The sequence below is a fragment of the Ranitomeya imitator genome, chromosome 1 (assembly GCF_032444005.1).
Source record: "Ranitomeya imitator isolate aRanImi1 chromosome 1, aRanImi1.pri, whole genome shotgun sequence".
Taxonomy (NCBI): domain Eukaryota; kingdom Metazoa; phylum Chordata; class Amphibia; order Anura; family Dendrobatidae; genus Ranitomeya; species Ranitomeya imitator.
The window spans coordinates 545,698,357-545,713,164 of NC_091282.1; the positions used below are offsets into that span (position 1 = coordinate 545,698,357).

General features: G+C 43.5%; 1 protein-coding gene across 1 annotated transcript in view; it reads right to left on the minus strand.

The window, feature by feature from the left end:
* Window positions 1-11,445: 11,445 nt before the first annotated feature.
* LOC138657925 (trypsin inhibitor ClTI-1-like) overlaps window positions 11,446-14,808 on the minus strand; it is a 43,692-nt gene continuing 40,329 nt past the window's right edge. Inside the window, exons 3-4 of the mRNA XM_069745525.1 lie at window positions 13,590-13,702; window positions 11,446-11,703 (exon numbers count right to left, since the gene is read on the minus strand). Of these exons, the coding sequence (XP_069601626.1) occupies window positions 11,658-11,703; window positions 13,590-13,702 (159 nt within the window). The 3' untranslated portion in view covers window positions 11,446-11,657. The remainder of the gene's footprint in view (window positions 11,704-13,589; window positions 13,703-14,808) is intronic.

The window sequence follows — 14,808 nt, forward strand, 5'->3', positions numbered from 1 at the left end:
TTCTGCAGCTTCCTGACCTTGACACAAGGCCAACAGGGTTTTTTCTGCATGATCCGCAGAAATAGGTTCGTCATACAATAATCTGAGCGCTTGAAAAAAATGCGTCTACATTCAATAATGCTGGATCCCCTGTTTCAAGAGAAAAGGCCCAGTCTTGAGGGTCACCACGCAGCAAGGATATGATGATTTTTACTTGCTGAATGGGATCACCTGAAGAACGGGGTTTCAAAGCAAAAAACTATTTGAAGTTATTTTTAAAGTTCAAAAACTTGGATCTGTCCCCAAAAAACAAATTAGGAGTAGGAATTCTAGGCTCTAAAGCCGGAGTCTGGACAACGTAGTCCTGGATACTCTGTACTCTTGCAGCAAGTTGATCCACATGAGAAAACAAACCCTGAACATCCATGCCAGAGCATATATCCTGAACCACCCAGATATAAAGAGGAAAAAAAAGACAAACCAGAGCACAGAAAAAAAATGGTTCAGAACTTTCTTTTCCTTCTTTTGAGATGCATTTAATTCATTTTTGGCCACTTGAACTGTTATGATGCGGTGGTTTAGAAGCAACATGGAACGAGCTCTGAAGGAAATGCTAACTGTACTGACCGCAGTCCCTAAGCTCAACACAACACAAGAAGTAGCCGTGGGGTGGTCCTAACTCTCGTCACCGCCTAAGAGCTAACTACCCATAAAGATAGAAGGTGGAAAACTATCTTGCCTCAGAGAAAATCCCCAAAGGATAGATTAGCCCCCCACAAATAATGACTGTGAGTGGAGAGAAAAAAGACATACACAGAATGAAACCAGGATGAGCACAGGAGGCCAGTCTAACTTGATAGATAGGACAGGATGGAATACTGTGCGGTCAGTATAAAACACTACAAAAATCCACGCAGAGTTTACTAAAAATCTCCACACCTGACTAAAGGTGTGGAGGGTAAATCTGCTTCCCAGAGCTTCCAGCAAGACAGAATTAATTCATACTGATAACGCTGGACAAACATAGAAGCACAGAACGGATAAGTCCACAAACTGTGAACAGAAAAGAGCAAGCAAAAACTTAGCTTTGCTGAACGGGTCAGGATAACAGGGAACTCCAAAGAGATGTGAATCCAACCAGGAACCATTTACAAGTGGCACTGGCTGAAGGACAGAGCCAGGCATAAATAGCCGTGCAGAAAAGACGATCAGTGGAAGCAGCTGAAGACAGCTAACTCCAAGGAGCAGCCATACCACTCGAAACCACAAGAGGGAGCACAAGAGCAGAACTCACAAAAGTGCCACTTACAACCACCGGAGGGAGCCCAAGAGCGGAATTCACAACAGACGTGGTCCAGATTTCCTGGGCCCACTAAATACTTGAACCAGCCCTACCCCCCACAACTTTATCCAAATGACCCCCAATTTCCAATGCCTTACTATTATTATAAGGTAAATTAAGATTGACAAGCTTCAGTAACAAGAATGTATGTTTTTGCCATTAAAATGGGCACTGTACATATTTTCCTGGCCTCCACTCACTGCCGACTATGCTCCCCCATTGTTGTGAATTCTGTTATCGAACTCCCTCCTGTGGTCATGAATGGTACTTCGGTGAGTTCTGTCCATGGACTCCCTCTGGTGGCTGTGAGTGGAGCTGCTGCTTCTGAGGTTCCTTCCACAGGTGACATAATTTATTCTTTGGCTGGCTGTTCTATTTAACTCCACTCAGATCGTTACTCCATGCCAGCTGTCAATGTTCTTGTACTGGTTCAGTTCGCTCTTGGATCTTTCTGGTGACCTGTCTACTCCAGCAGAAGCTAAGTCCCTGCTAGTTATTTATTTGTTCATTGTTTCCTTGTCCAGCTGGCTATCATGATCTTGCCCTGCTAGCTGGAAGCTCTGGGATGCAGAGTGGCACCTACGCACCGTGAGTCGGTGCGGAGGTCTTTTTGCACACTCTGCGTGGTCTTTTTGTTGGGTTTTTTTCTGACCACAAAGATACCTTTCCTATCCTCAGTCTGTTTAGTAAGTCTTGCCTCCCTTTACTAAAACCTGTTTCATTTCTGTGTTTGTGACTTTCATCTTATCTCACAGTCAATATATGTGGGGGGCTGCCTTTTCCTTTGGGGAATTTCTCTGAGGCAAGGTAGGCTTTATTTTCTATCTTTAGGGCTAGTTAGCTCTTAGGCTGTGAAGAGGCGTCTAGGTCGTGTTAGGTACGCTCCACGGCTATTTCTAGTTGTGTGATAGGATTAGGGGTTGCGGTCAGCAGAGCTCCCACTTCCCAGAGCTTGTCCTGTGTGAGTTTAACCATCAGTTCGTTCCGGGTGCTCCTAACCACCAGGTCCATAACAGTACAGCTGGCCCAAAGTATTAATGCATCTCAATAGAGGGATAAGAGAAGTTCTGACACCATTTTTTTTTCTCTGCAGTGTTTTTTGTCTTTCTTTTTCCCTAAGCCTCTGGGTGGTTCAGGGCACAGGTGTAGATATGGACATTCAAGGTCTGTCCTCTTGTGTGGATCATCTCACTGCAAGGGTACAAAACATTCAAGATTTTGTGGTTCAGAATCCGATGTTAGAGCCTAGAATTCCAATTCCTGATTTGTTTTCTGGGGATAGTGTTATGTTTGCTAATGACAGGTGTTATGAAGGCAATCCAGAAACACAGTGTGCTTAGCGATCAGAGCGCACACAGTGATCTGACAAATACCCAAAAATACAAGAACGAGCTCTGAGACGTGGAAACTCTGTAGACTGCACACCTGATCCTATCCTAAACACAACTAAAAGCGGCTGTGGATTGCGCCTAACAACTACCTAGGCAACTCGGCACAGCCTAAGAAACTAGCTAGCCTGAAGATAGAAAAATAGGCCTGACTTGCCCCAGAGAAATTCCCCAAAGGAAAAGGCAGCCCCCCACATATAATGACTGTGAGTAAGATGAAAAGACAAAACGTAGGGATGAAATAGATTCAGCAAAGTGGGGCCCGATATTCTAGGACAGAGCGAGGACAGTAAAGCGAACTTTGCAGTCTACAAAAAACCCTAAAGCAAAACCACGCAAAGGGGGCAAAAAAAACCCACCGTGCCGAACTAACGGCACGGCGGTACACCCTTTGCGTCTCAGAGCTTCCAGCAAAACAAAAGACAAGCTGGACAGAAAAAAAGCAACAAAAAAACAAAAAGCACTTAGCTATACAGAGCAGCAGGTCTCAGGAACAATCAGGAGAAGCTCAGATCCAACACTGAAACATTGACAAGGAGCCAGGATAGCAGCATCAGGCGGAGTTAAGTAATGAAGCAGTTAACGAGCTCACCAGAACACCTGAGGGAGGAAGCTCAGAAGCTGCAGTACCACTTGTGACCACAGGAGTGAATTCAGCCACAGAATTCACAACAGGATAGATCTAAGTTCCTGAATTTCAAAAATAATTGTAAACTGTTTCTAGCTTTGAAACCCCGCTCCTCTGGTGACCCCGTTCAACAAGTAAAAATCATTATTTCTTTGTTGCGTGGTGACCCTCAAGACTGGGCATTTTCCCTTGTGCCAGGAGATCCTGCATTGCGTGATGTAGATGCGTTTTTTCTGGTGCTTGGATTGCTTTATGATGAACCAAATTCAGTGGATCAGGCAGAGAAAATCTTGCTGGCTTTGTGTCAGGGTCAGGATGAAGCGGAGGTGTACTGTCAGAAGTTTAGAAAGTGGTCTGTGCTTACTCAGTGGAATGAGTGTGCCCTGGCGGCAATATTCAGAAAGGGTCTTTCTGAAGCCCTTAAGGATGTCATGGTGGGATTTCCCACGCCTGCTGGTCTGAATGAGTCTATGTCCTTGGCCATTCAGATCGATCGGCGCTTGCGTGAGCGCAAAGCTGTGCACCATTTGGCGGTATTCTCTGAGCATAGGCCTGAGCCTATGCAGTGTGATAGGACTTTGACTAGGGCTGAACAGCAAGAACACAGACGTCGGAATGGGCTGTGTTTTTACTGTGGTGATTCCACTCATGCTATCTCCGATTGTCCTAAGCGCACTAAGCGGTTCGCTAGGTCTGCCACCATTAGTACGGTACAGTCTAAATTTCTTTTGTCTATTACTCTGATTTGCTCTTTGTCGTCCTATTCTGTTATGGCATTTGTGGATTCAGGCGCTGCCCTGAATTTGATGGACTTGGAGTTTGCCAGGCGCTGTGGTTTTTTCTTGGAGCCCTTGCAGTATCCTATTCCATTGAGAGGAATTGATGCTACGCCTTTGGCCAAGAATAAGCCTCAGTACTGGACTCAATTGACCATGTGCATGGCTCCTGCACATCAGGAGGATATTCACTTTTTGGTGTTGCATAATCTGCAGGATGTGGTCGTTTTGGGGTTGCCATGGCTACAGGTCCATAATCCAGTATTGGATTGGAAATCTATGTCTGTGTCCGGCTGCGGTTGTCAGGGGGTACATGGTGATGTTCCATTGCTGTCAATTTCGCCTTCCACTCCTTCTGACGTCCCTGAGTTTTTGTCAGATTACCGGGATGTATTTGAGGAGCCCAAATCCAGTGCCCTACCTCCTCATAGGGATTGCGATTGTGCTATTAATTTGATTCCTGGTAGTAAGTTTCCTAAGGGCCGACTGTTCAATTTATCTGTGCCAGAGCACGCCGCTATGCGGAGTTATATAAAGGAATCCTTGGAGAAAGGTCATATTCGCCCGTCGTCATCACCGTTGGGAGCAGGGTTCTTTTTTGTGGCCAAGAAGGATGGCTCTTTGAGACCTTGTATTGATTACCGCCTTCTTAATAAGATCACAGTCAAATTTCAGTACCCTTTGCCGCTGCTGTCTGATTTGTTTGCTCGGATTAAGGGGGCTAGTTGGTTCACCAAGATAGATCTTCGAGGGGCGTATAATCTTGTGCGAATTAAACAGGGCGATGAATGGAAAACAGCATTTAATACGCCCGAGGGCCATTTTGAGTACCTGGTTATGCCATTCGGGCTTTCTAATGCTCCATCTGTGTTTCAGTCCTTTATGCATGACATCTTCCGAGAGTACCTGGATAGATTCATGATTGTATATTTGGATGATATTTTGGTCTTTTCGGATGATTGGGAGTCTCATGTGAAGCAGGTCAGAATGGTGTTCCAGGTCCTTCATGCGAATTCCTTGTTTGTGAAGGGGTCGAAATGTCTCTTTGGGGTTCAGAAGGTTTCATTATTGGGTTTCATTTTTTCCCTTCTACTATCGAGATGGACCCTGTTAAAGTTCAGGCCATTTATGATTGGACTCAGCCGACATCTGTGAAGAGCCTGCAGAAGTTCCTGGGCTTTGCTAATTTTTACCGTCGCTTCATCGCTAATTTTTCTAGTGTTGCTAAACCGTTGACTGATTTGACCAAGAAAGGTGCTGATGTGGTCAATTGGTCCTCTGCGGCTGTAGAGGCTTTTCAGGAGTTGAAGCGTCGTTTTTCTTCTGCCAATGTGTTGTGCCAGCCAGATGTTTCACTCCCGTTTCAGGTCGAGGTTGATGCTTCTGAGATTGGAGCAGGGGCTGTTTTGTCGCAAAGAAGTTCTGATGGCTCGGTGATGAAACCATGTGCCTTCTTTTCTAGAAAATTCTCGCCTGCTGAGCGCAATTATGATGTTGGCAATCGAGAGTTGTTGGCCATGAAGTGGGCATTCGAGGAGTGGCGACATTGGCTTGAAGGAGCCAAGCATCGCGTGGTGGTCTTGACGGATCACAAGAATTTGACTTATCTCGAGTCTGCCAAACGGTTGAATCCTAGACAGGCTCGATGGTCGCTGTTTTTCTCCCGTTTTGATTTTGTGGTTTCGTACCATCCGGGCTCTAAGAATGTGAAGGCTGATGCCCTGTCAAGGAGTTTTGTGCCTGACTCTCCGGGTGTTCCTGAGCCGGCGGGTATTCTCAAAGAGGGGGTAATTTTGTCTGCCATCTCCCCTGATTTGCGGCGCGTGCTGCAGAAGTTTTAGGCTGATAGACCTGATTGTTGTCCAGCGGAGAAACTGTTTGTCCCTGATAGATGGACTAGTAGAGTTATCTCTGAGGTTCATTGTTCGGTGTTGGCGGGTCATCCTGGAATCTTTGGTACCAGAGATTTGGTGGCTAGATCCTATTGGTGGCCTTCTTTGTCACGGGATGTGCGTTCTTTTGTGCAGTCCTGTAGGACTTGTGCTCGGGCTAAGCCCTGCTGTTCTCGTGCCAGTGGGTTGCTTTTGCCCTTGCCGGTCCCGAAGGGGCCCTGGACGCATATTTCCATGGATTTTATTTCAGATCTCCCTGTCTCTCAAAGGATGTCGGTCATTTGGGTGGTTTGTGATCGCTTCTCTAAGATGGTCCATTTGGTACCCTTGTCTAAATTGCCTTCCTCCTCTGATTTGGTGCCATTGTTTTTCCAGCATGTGGTTCGTTTGCATGGCATTCCGGAGAACATCTTCTCGGACAGAGGTTCCCAGTTTGTTTCGAGGTTTTGGCGGTCCTTTTGTGCTAAGATGGGCATTGATTTGTCTTTTTCTTCGGCTTTCCATCCTCAGACAAATGGCCAAACCGAACGAACTAATCAGACTTTGGAAACATATCTGAGATGCTTTGTTTCTGCTGATCAGGATGATTGGGTGTCCTTCTTGCCTTTGGCTGAGTTCGCCCTTAATAATCGGGCCAGCTTGGCTACTTTGGTTTCGCCTTTTTTCTGTAATTCTGGTTTCCATCCTCGTTTCTCTTCAGGGCAGGTTGAGCCTTCGGACTGTCCTGGTGTGGATACGGTGGTGGACAGGTTGCAGCAGATTTGGACTCATGTGGTGGACAATTTGACATTGTCCCAGGAGAAGGCTCAACGTTTCGCTAACCGCCGGCGCTGTGTTGGTCCTCGACTTCGTGTTGGGGATTTGGTTTGGTTGTCATCTCGTCATGTTCCTATGAAGGTTTCCTCTCCTAAGTTTAAGCCTCGTTTCATTGGTCCGTATAAGATTTCTGAAGTTCTCAATCCTGTGTCATTTCGTTTGGCCCTTCCAGCTTCTTTTGCCATCCATAATGTGTTCGATAGGTCGTTATTGCGGAGATACATGGTGCCTATGGTTCCCTGCGTTGATCCTCCTGCCCCGGTGTTGGTCGAGGGGGAGTTGGAGTATGTGGTGGAGAAGATTTTGGATTCTCGTATTTCGAGACGGAAACTCCAGTACCTGGTCAAGTGGAAGGGTTGTGGTCAGGAAGATAATTCCTGGGTTTTTGCCTCTGATGTTCATGCTGCCGCTCTAGTTCGTGCCTTTCATTTGGCTCGTCCTGATCGGCCTGGGGGCTCTTGTGAGGGTGCGGTGACCCCTCCTCAAGGGGGGGGGTACTGTTGTGAATTCTGTTATCGAACTCCCTCCTGTGGTCATGAATGGTACTTCGGCGAGTTCTGTCCATGGACTCCCTCTGGTGGCTGTGAGTGGAGCTGCTGCTTCTGAGGTTCCTTCCACAGGTGACGTAGTTTATTCTTTGGCTGGCTGTTCTATTTAACTCCACTCAGATCGTTACTCCATGCCAGCTGTCAATGTTCTTGTACTGGTTCAGTTCGCTCTTGGATCTTTCTGGTGACCTGTCCACTCCAGCAGAAGCTAAGTCCCTGCTAGTTATTTATTTGTTCATTGTTTCCTTGTCCAGCTGGCTATCATGATCTTGCCCTGCTAGCTGGAAACTCTGGGATGCAGAGTGGCACCTCCGCACCGTGAGTCGGTGCGGAGGTCTTTTTGCACACTCTGCGTTGTCTTTTTGTTGGGTTTTTTGCTGACCGCAAAGATACCTTTCCTATCCTCAGTCTGTTTAGTAAGTCTGGCCTCCCTTTGCTAAAACCTGTTTCATTTCTGTGTTTGTGACTTTCATCTTATCTCACAGTCAATATATGTGGGGGGCTGCCTTTTCCTTTGGGGAATTTCTCTGAGGCAAGGTAGGCTTTATTTTATTATCTTTAGGGCTAGTTAGCTCTTAGGCTGTGAAGAGGCGTCTAGGTCGTGTTAGGTACGCTCCACGGCTATTTCTAGTTGTGTGATAGGATTAGGGGTTGCGGTCGGCAGAGCTCCCACTTCCCAGAGCTTGTGCTGTGTGAGTTTAAAGGGACTCTGTCACCTGAATTTGGCGGGACTGGTTTTGGGTCATATGGGCGGAGTTTTTGGGTGTTTGATTCACCCTTTCCTTACCCGCTGGCTGCATGCTGGCTGCAATATTGGATTGAAGTTCATTCTCTGTCCTCCATAGTACACGCCTGTGCAAGGCAAGATTGCTTTGTGCAGGCGTGTACTATGGAGGACAGAGAATGAACTTCAATCCAATATTGCAGCCAGCATGCAGCCAGCGGGTAAGAAAAGGGTGAATCAAACACCTGAAAACTCCGCCCATATGACCCAAAACCAGTCCCGCCAAATTCAGGTGACAGAGTCCCTTTAACCATCAGGTCGTTCCGGGTGCTCCTAACCACCAGGTCCATAACACCCATTGACTTGCATTGGGTTTTGTGTTTCGGTCGATCCCCAACTTTTTGCGATAATCGGCCGATTTCACTCGACTCGACTTTTGAGATAGTTGGGTTTCGCGAAACCCGACTCGACCCTAAAAAACTAAAAAGTCGCTCAACCCTACTGTGAAGTGCTAAGTATTATATGAGGTCTGTGATGTGGAACATGGCCTTCCGTGGTTTATGAGGCTGTAATAAACCGTATGGACTATTTGTTTTGGGAAAACCGTACCTGTCTATGTTTATCCCGTGCCAAACGAGTAATCCTCTACCCGTTAGTGAGTGCAATCTCACAGCAGCCAGTGACACAAGCCATTGTCAGGACATTGTGGGTGTTTCTTGCGCCCTGATTGGCTAGCCGTAATGTGCACACATAAAGTAGGAAAAAAAGAAATGACTGTTTACAAGAAAGCCGTGCCTCTGAGCTCTGCAAACCGCCTCCCCTCATCAAACACGTGCGAAATGCTCATGATACACCACCATTATCATTGCTAACTTCTGAAAATACATTTGTAGCAATGCAAATATTTTCCCACACTTTTACAGAATGTTATCGATTTTTACCGATTTTATAAAATTTTGCTCGTGTTTCGGATGACGAATCTGAATGTGTCATATCCGTGCCGAATTTGTGTTTGGCGATGGTTTTCCTAACAAATTCGCTCATCACTAGTGAGAACTTTGAAACCACAGGTGCTTCACAGAATTTACACTGTAAGCGTTAAAATAAAAAAACTAATTTTTCCCCCAAAAATTATGTTTAGCTCCATTTTTTTTTTTTTTACAAGGGTAACAGGAGAAAATAGACCCCAAAATTTGTTGTGCAATGTTTCCTGAGTACGTGAATACATATGTACATATGTCGTGGAAACCTATTGTTTGGGTGCACGGAAGAGCTTGGAAGCCAAGGAGAACCATTTGACTTTTGGAACGCAAAATTGGCTGGAATTGATAGCAGATGTCATGTTACGTTTGCAGAGCCCCTGATGTGCCTAAACAGTGTAACCATCCCAAAAATGACCCCATTTTGATAAGTTCACCTCTTGAGGAATTCATCTAAGAATGTAGTGAGCATTTTTATACCTCAGAAGATTCACAAAATTGGGCTGAGTCGATGGAAAATTACCATTTTTTCCACTAAAATATTGCATTGGCCTTAAGTTTTTAATTTTCAGAAGGGGTAATAGGGGAAAAACAAACATTATAATTTGTTACACAATTTCTTATGAGTACTCCAATACCCCATATGTGGTCAGAAAGTACTTTTGAGGCATAGTGCAAAACTCAGAATGGAAGGAGCACCATATTATAGTGCAAATTTTGTTGTTATGGTTTGCAGGTGCCTTGTTACATTGGCAGAGTCCCTGAGGTGCCAGAACAAAACAACCCCCCATAAGTAACCCCATTTCAAATACACCTCTTAATGAGTTCATCTAAGGGTACCGTTATCATATTGGCAACACTTATGTGTCACAGAATTTTATATCATTGGGCAGTGAAAAAAAATTACATTTTTTACAACAAAAATTTGGTTTTAGCTCTAGATTTTATATTTTCACATAGGTAAATGGATAAATATGGCACCAAAATATGTCACAATTTCTGCTGAACTTGGCAATACCCCATACGTGGCTGTACATTACTGCTTAGCCACACTGCGAGATTCGGAAGGGAAGGATAGCTATTTGACTTACGTAGAACAAATTATTGTAAATAGTTTGCGGACTCCATATACAGAGCCCATAAGTGCTAAAAGAGTAGAATCCCCCCTCAAATGACCACATTTTGGAAATTATACCCCTCTTGAAATTTATCTACAGGCGTACTGACTTGTGATGAGCGAATATCGGTGTCCTCCGAGTATTCTTTAGTGCTCGGAGATTTAGTTTTCATTGCCGCAGCTGAATGATTTACATCTGTTAGCCAGCTTGAATACATGTGGGGATTCCTTATCAACCAGGCAACCCCCACATGTACTCAGGCTGGCTAGTAGCTGTAAATCATTCAGCTGAGGCGATGAAAACTAAATCTCCGAGCAGTCATAAATACTCAGAGACCACCCGAGCATGCTTGGGAAAATCCGAGCAACGAGTATATTTGTTCATCACTAGTACTGACAATTTTGACTCCATGGATATTTTCCAGAACAAAGCAGCAATGGATGCTGCTGAGTGAAAATTGCAAATCTGCCATTGTAGTGCCCAGTATGTTGTGACCAGCTCATGCTTCTGGAGACATGGACCCCATAAATTAAGCAAGTTCACATAGCTACTGAAAAGCCAAACATGTTGATGCTAACTGCAGTTTAGGCACACTGTGGGGATCAGAAGGGAGGAAGGCATTTGGATTTGGTAGAGCAGAATTTGATGGATTTCTTTTGGGGGGGTCAGGAGCCATAGCGCTTTTCCAGAGCCATTGTACTACCAGAAAAGTGGAAGCCCCCCTATGTTTCCACTGACAGAAGTATCCACAATCAATGATTGTTTCGGGAGCGTTTGACAGCGGCATTTAACTAGTTAATAGGTGCAGGCGGATCGCGATACCTCCCGCACCTATTGCGGGCACATGTCAGCTGTTCAAAACAAATGACATGTCCTGGCTTTGATGCGGGAGCCTGCATCAAAGCGGGTGTACTGGCATCAGACGTACTATTCCTTCTGATGGCAGAAAGGGGTTAAATGTGTTCACTAAGTTATTATTTTGCTGGGCTGTAAAGCTTGCTTTCCTCTATAACAATACTTCTCCTCTGTAATTTTAATCCATATTTGGAAATGCATTAGTATAATTCAGAAAGTTTTTCTAGTCCTTTCCTTTTCATGCCACCAACTTTTGTTTTTATATTTTGTTACCAAATTATATATATTAGTATTAATTATATGCATTATATAAATTAAAAAAAAAAATAATATGAAAGTAATTGATGGATATTTAGAAATAGAAGCATGAGGATATATGTTCTGGAAAACTCAACCAGTTACAAATCTTCTTTAATAATCAATTTAGGGCTGAAACTTATTTGCATAATATTTAAGAACTATTTCAACTGTGTATACTTTGCATACAACAATACAGTCACTATATCTTGTATTGGATTTGCTCAGGATTTATTTTTCATGCGATTAAAAGTGATCATTGCTGTAAAAGAAAAGACGGTTTCTGAAGCTCTCTGAGATGTGATAGGAGCACATCAGCATTCGCCTTTCCATTTAACTTGAACTTTCTGTCGATTGTTTCTGTGGAGAAAACAAATAAGTTTCACAATATTATCCTTTTAGAGCCAGCATAATATTGACTTGTCATTAAGTACTCAGATCTCCTAAATATTGACATTGTTACCAAGCACTGCCAAGACTGGAAACGCTGCCCACTTGAATGCAATCCATTACTACCGACATACCACTAAGTAATTGCTTGGGCACTTGTAAAGTCAATGCTAAGTTGTCGTAGTACATTTTTCTTCATTTGAGATGCAAATCTGCTTTATGATGGTCAACTGGAGGTCCTGTTTTAGACCATGTGTAAAGGACTTGTGATAAGAAGAGCATCTAATGTAAAGGACTGAGGGCTTAGTGTAGGGTGAGACTGTGTGACTGGTTGTGTGTGGATGGAACTCTGCCCACTGCGATGACCTATAGCTGCCTGATTTTGTGTCTCATCAATATAGTCATTGGCCAGTTGCAGGTCGGTGGAGCTTTGGTCATGCTGGAACCACAACGGGGTTATGGCATAGATGCTACCTTTACTTTACCCATGAGCCCTACCAATCAGATACGGCAAAGTCATTGTGTAAACTTCTTATTACTACCTACGAGCTTGGGGAATTGACAGGATTCGTACCGGCATTAGAGGAGGTGACACATAGCGTGTAATAGCTCAAAGAGAATGCCGTTGGATTGTGGTACTTGATACCGTGACCCCGGCAGGTCTTAATGAACAACTCAGTTTTAGTTCATTTTTATAGATTGAAATTTCTTCAGACTTATTCTCCTTGTTTTAATGTTTTGCGTGTCTATTTTTTTAAATTTGTTATTAATGTTGTATTTTGTATTATGTATTATCTTTAGTCTCAAAAAGGAACATGTACTTCGACTTGAATGGGTGAATTAAGAAAGATCCTTTTGGGCCATCCCTGAAATGAATGCTGCCGTCATATGTCCTCGTCTCCCAGTCTTTTGTTTGGTGTTTTTTATGATAATGTTCGTCTTTATAGATGTATTGTCATTATATATGTAGGTATTTGTATTTTTATATATGTGCACTGTTATCTATTTGTCATGGATTTGTAAATACTTATTCTGTGAGCAGTCAAATATAGACACTGTCATATGTTGTAGAATATTTAATATGCACATACTGCTCCTGTTCTATGATACACAGTATAAGATTAATAGGGGATGATAGCACTTGATCCACTTATTGTTTTTCCCTTTGGGGTCCCTGTGCGCATGTCTCCGGGTTACTGCAGTCCGGGACATCGCTGATCCGCGGTAAATCCGCTATAAATCTGCAGGAAAAACGCAGTGTTTTTGCCCTGCGGATTTATCAAATCTGCTGCGGAAAAAATCCGCAGAGGACCATTCTACGCACATAACCTTACAGCCCAAACTGGACCCAAACAGTAACACAGGTTTCCCATGGAAACCCGTGTTCGGGACCTTGTGTTCAGTACGGGTCCAGAACTTTACAGGTTCGCCCATCCCTAGTGGCAGGTCCTCTAAAACACATACATTTAGGCTTTGTTCACACGTTGCAGTTTTGCTGCGTTTTTTTTTCCTGCAGACAAAACTTGCTCAAATCTGCCATTTTTTGCTGCGTTTTTGTTGTCTCTTGTGCATGCTGATAGTTTAGTGCCCACCAAAGAGCATGATGCAACTTCCTTCAGGTTTTTTGCACCAAAACCTGACACCTGCTTTTTTGCACTTACCCATTATTACCAATGAGTAAAAAAAAATGCTGCAAATACGCAGTTTTCTAATTCAGTCAGGAAAATAAAACCAAGGTGTGCACATGAGATTTCTGAAATCTCATAGGTTTTTCTGGCAGTGTAAAATGCAGCTTAAAATTTGCATTAAGAAAATACAGCAAAAACACAACGTATGGACATAACCTTAGCAATTACCTGTTTGAGGAGCACAGCATACACTCGTTGGAATAGGTATGTCCATCTGTTCCACAGACAGGGTCAAACTCTCTCGTGCATCCCGGCATCTTATCATATAGGTAACAATTTGGCTGAAATCAAATTACGAAACAGATTACAAAGGACAATGATGAAATGCATGTACTGAAAACTTTTCTTAGCAGTTGCCTATAATTATTTGAACAGTAATAATGAACGGAAACAAGTAATCACTCAACACAGAGGGGGATATTTACTATGCCCCTAAAACTGTTTTTCGTGTCCTACACCATATTTATCCTTTCTGCACCCTGTCCTGTAAGGCTGCATGGCCTGGCTGACAAAGGTGCGACATAGCGTAAGGAGGAAGGGGGTTTCTTAGCTTTTCTTGTGAATTTCTGGCATAGAGTAAGCCAACTTATATGGGGCATTAAAGATGCACTTACTTTATCAAACATATCTAAGCCTAAAAATAAACTGAATTGATAAATCTGCCCCATAGTCTTTGGATTCAGGCAAGTGTGTGAATAAGGCCGGGGTCACACTACCGTACAATACGGCCGAGTGCTATGAGAGAAAACATCGCATATCACTAGGCTCAGTGTTAATCTATAGGGCAGCTCACATCACCCTTTATTTTCTCGGGCGTATTCAGCGTGTAAAATCACAGCATGCTGCAATTGTCACCGAGACTCGCCAATGCAAACCTATAGGTGAGATTAAAAAAAAAATCGCACATCACTCAAACCATGCGAGTACTGTCCAATTTTTACACACAGGTGTCTTTTGAAAAGCCGGCAATTAACGTGCCGCATATAGTAATATCACACTGACTGGTTAGAATAGAATAAATAGAATAGATATATACACATATACACATACAGGTGCTTCTCACAATATTAAATTATCATCAAAAAGTTAATTTATTTCATTTCTTCAATACAAAAAGAGAAACTCATATATTATATAGCGTCATTACAAACAAAGTGATCTATTTCAAGTGTTTATTTCTGTTAATGTTGATGATTATGGCTTGCCGCCAATGAAAGCCCCAAAGTCATTAACTCAGTAAATTGGAATACTTTATAACACCAGCTGGAAAAATTTATTTAAAACCCGAAATGTTGGCCTACTGAAATGTATGTTCAGTAAATGCACTCAGTCATTGGCCGGGGCTCCTATTGCATCAATTACTGCATTAATGTGGCGTGGCATGGAG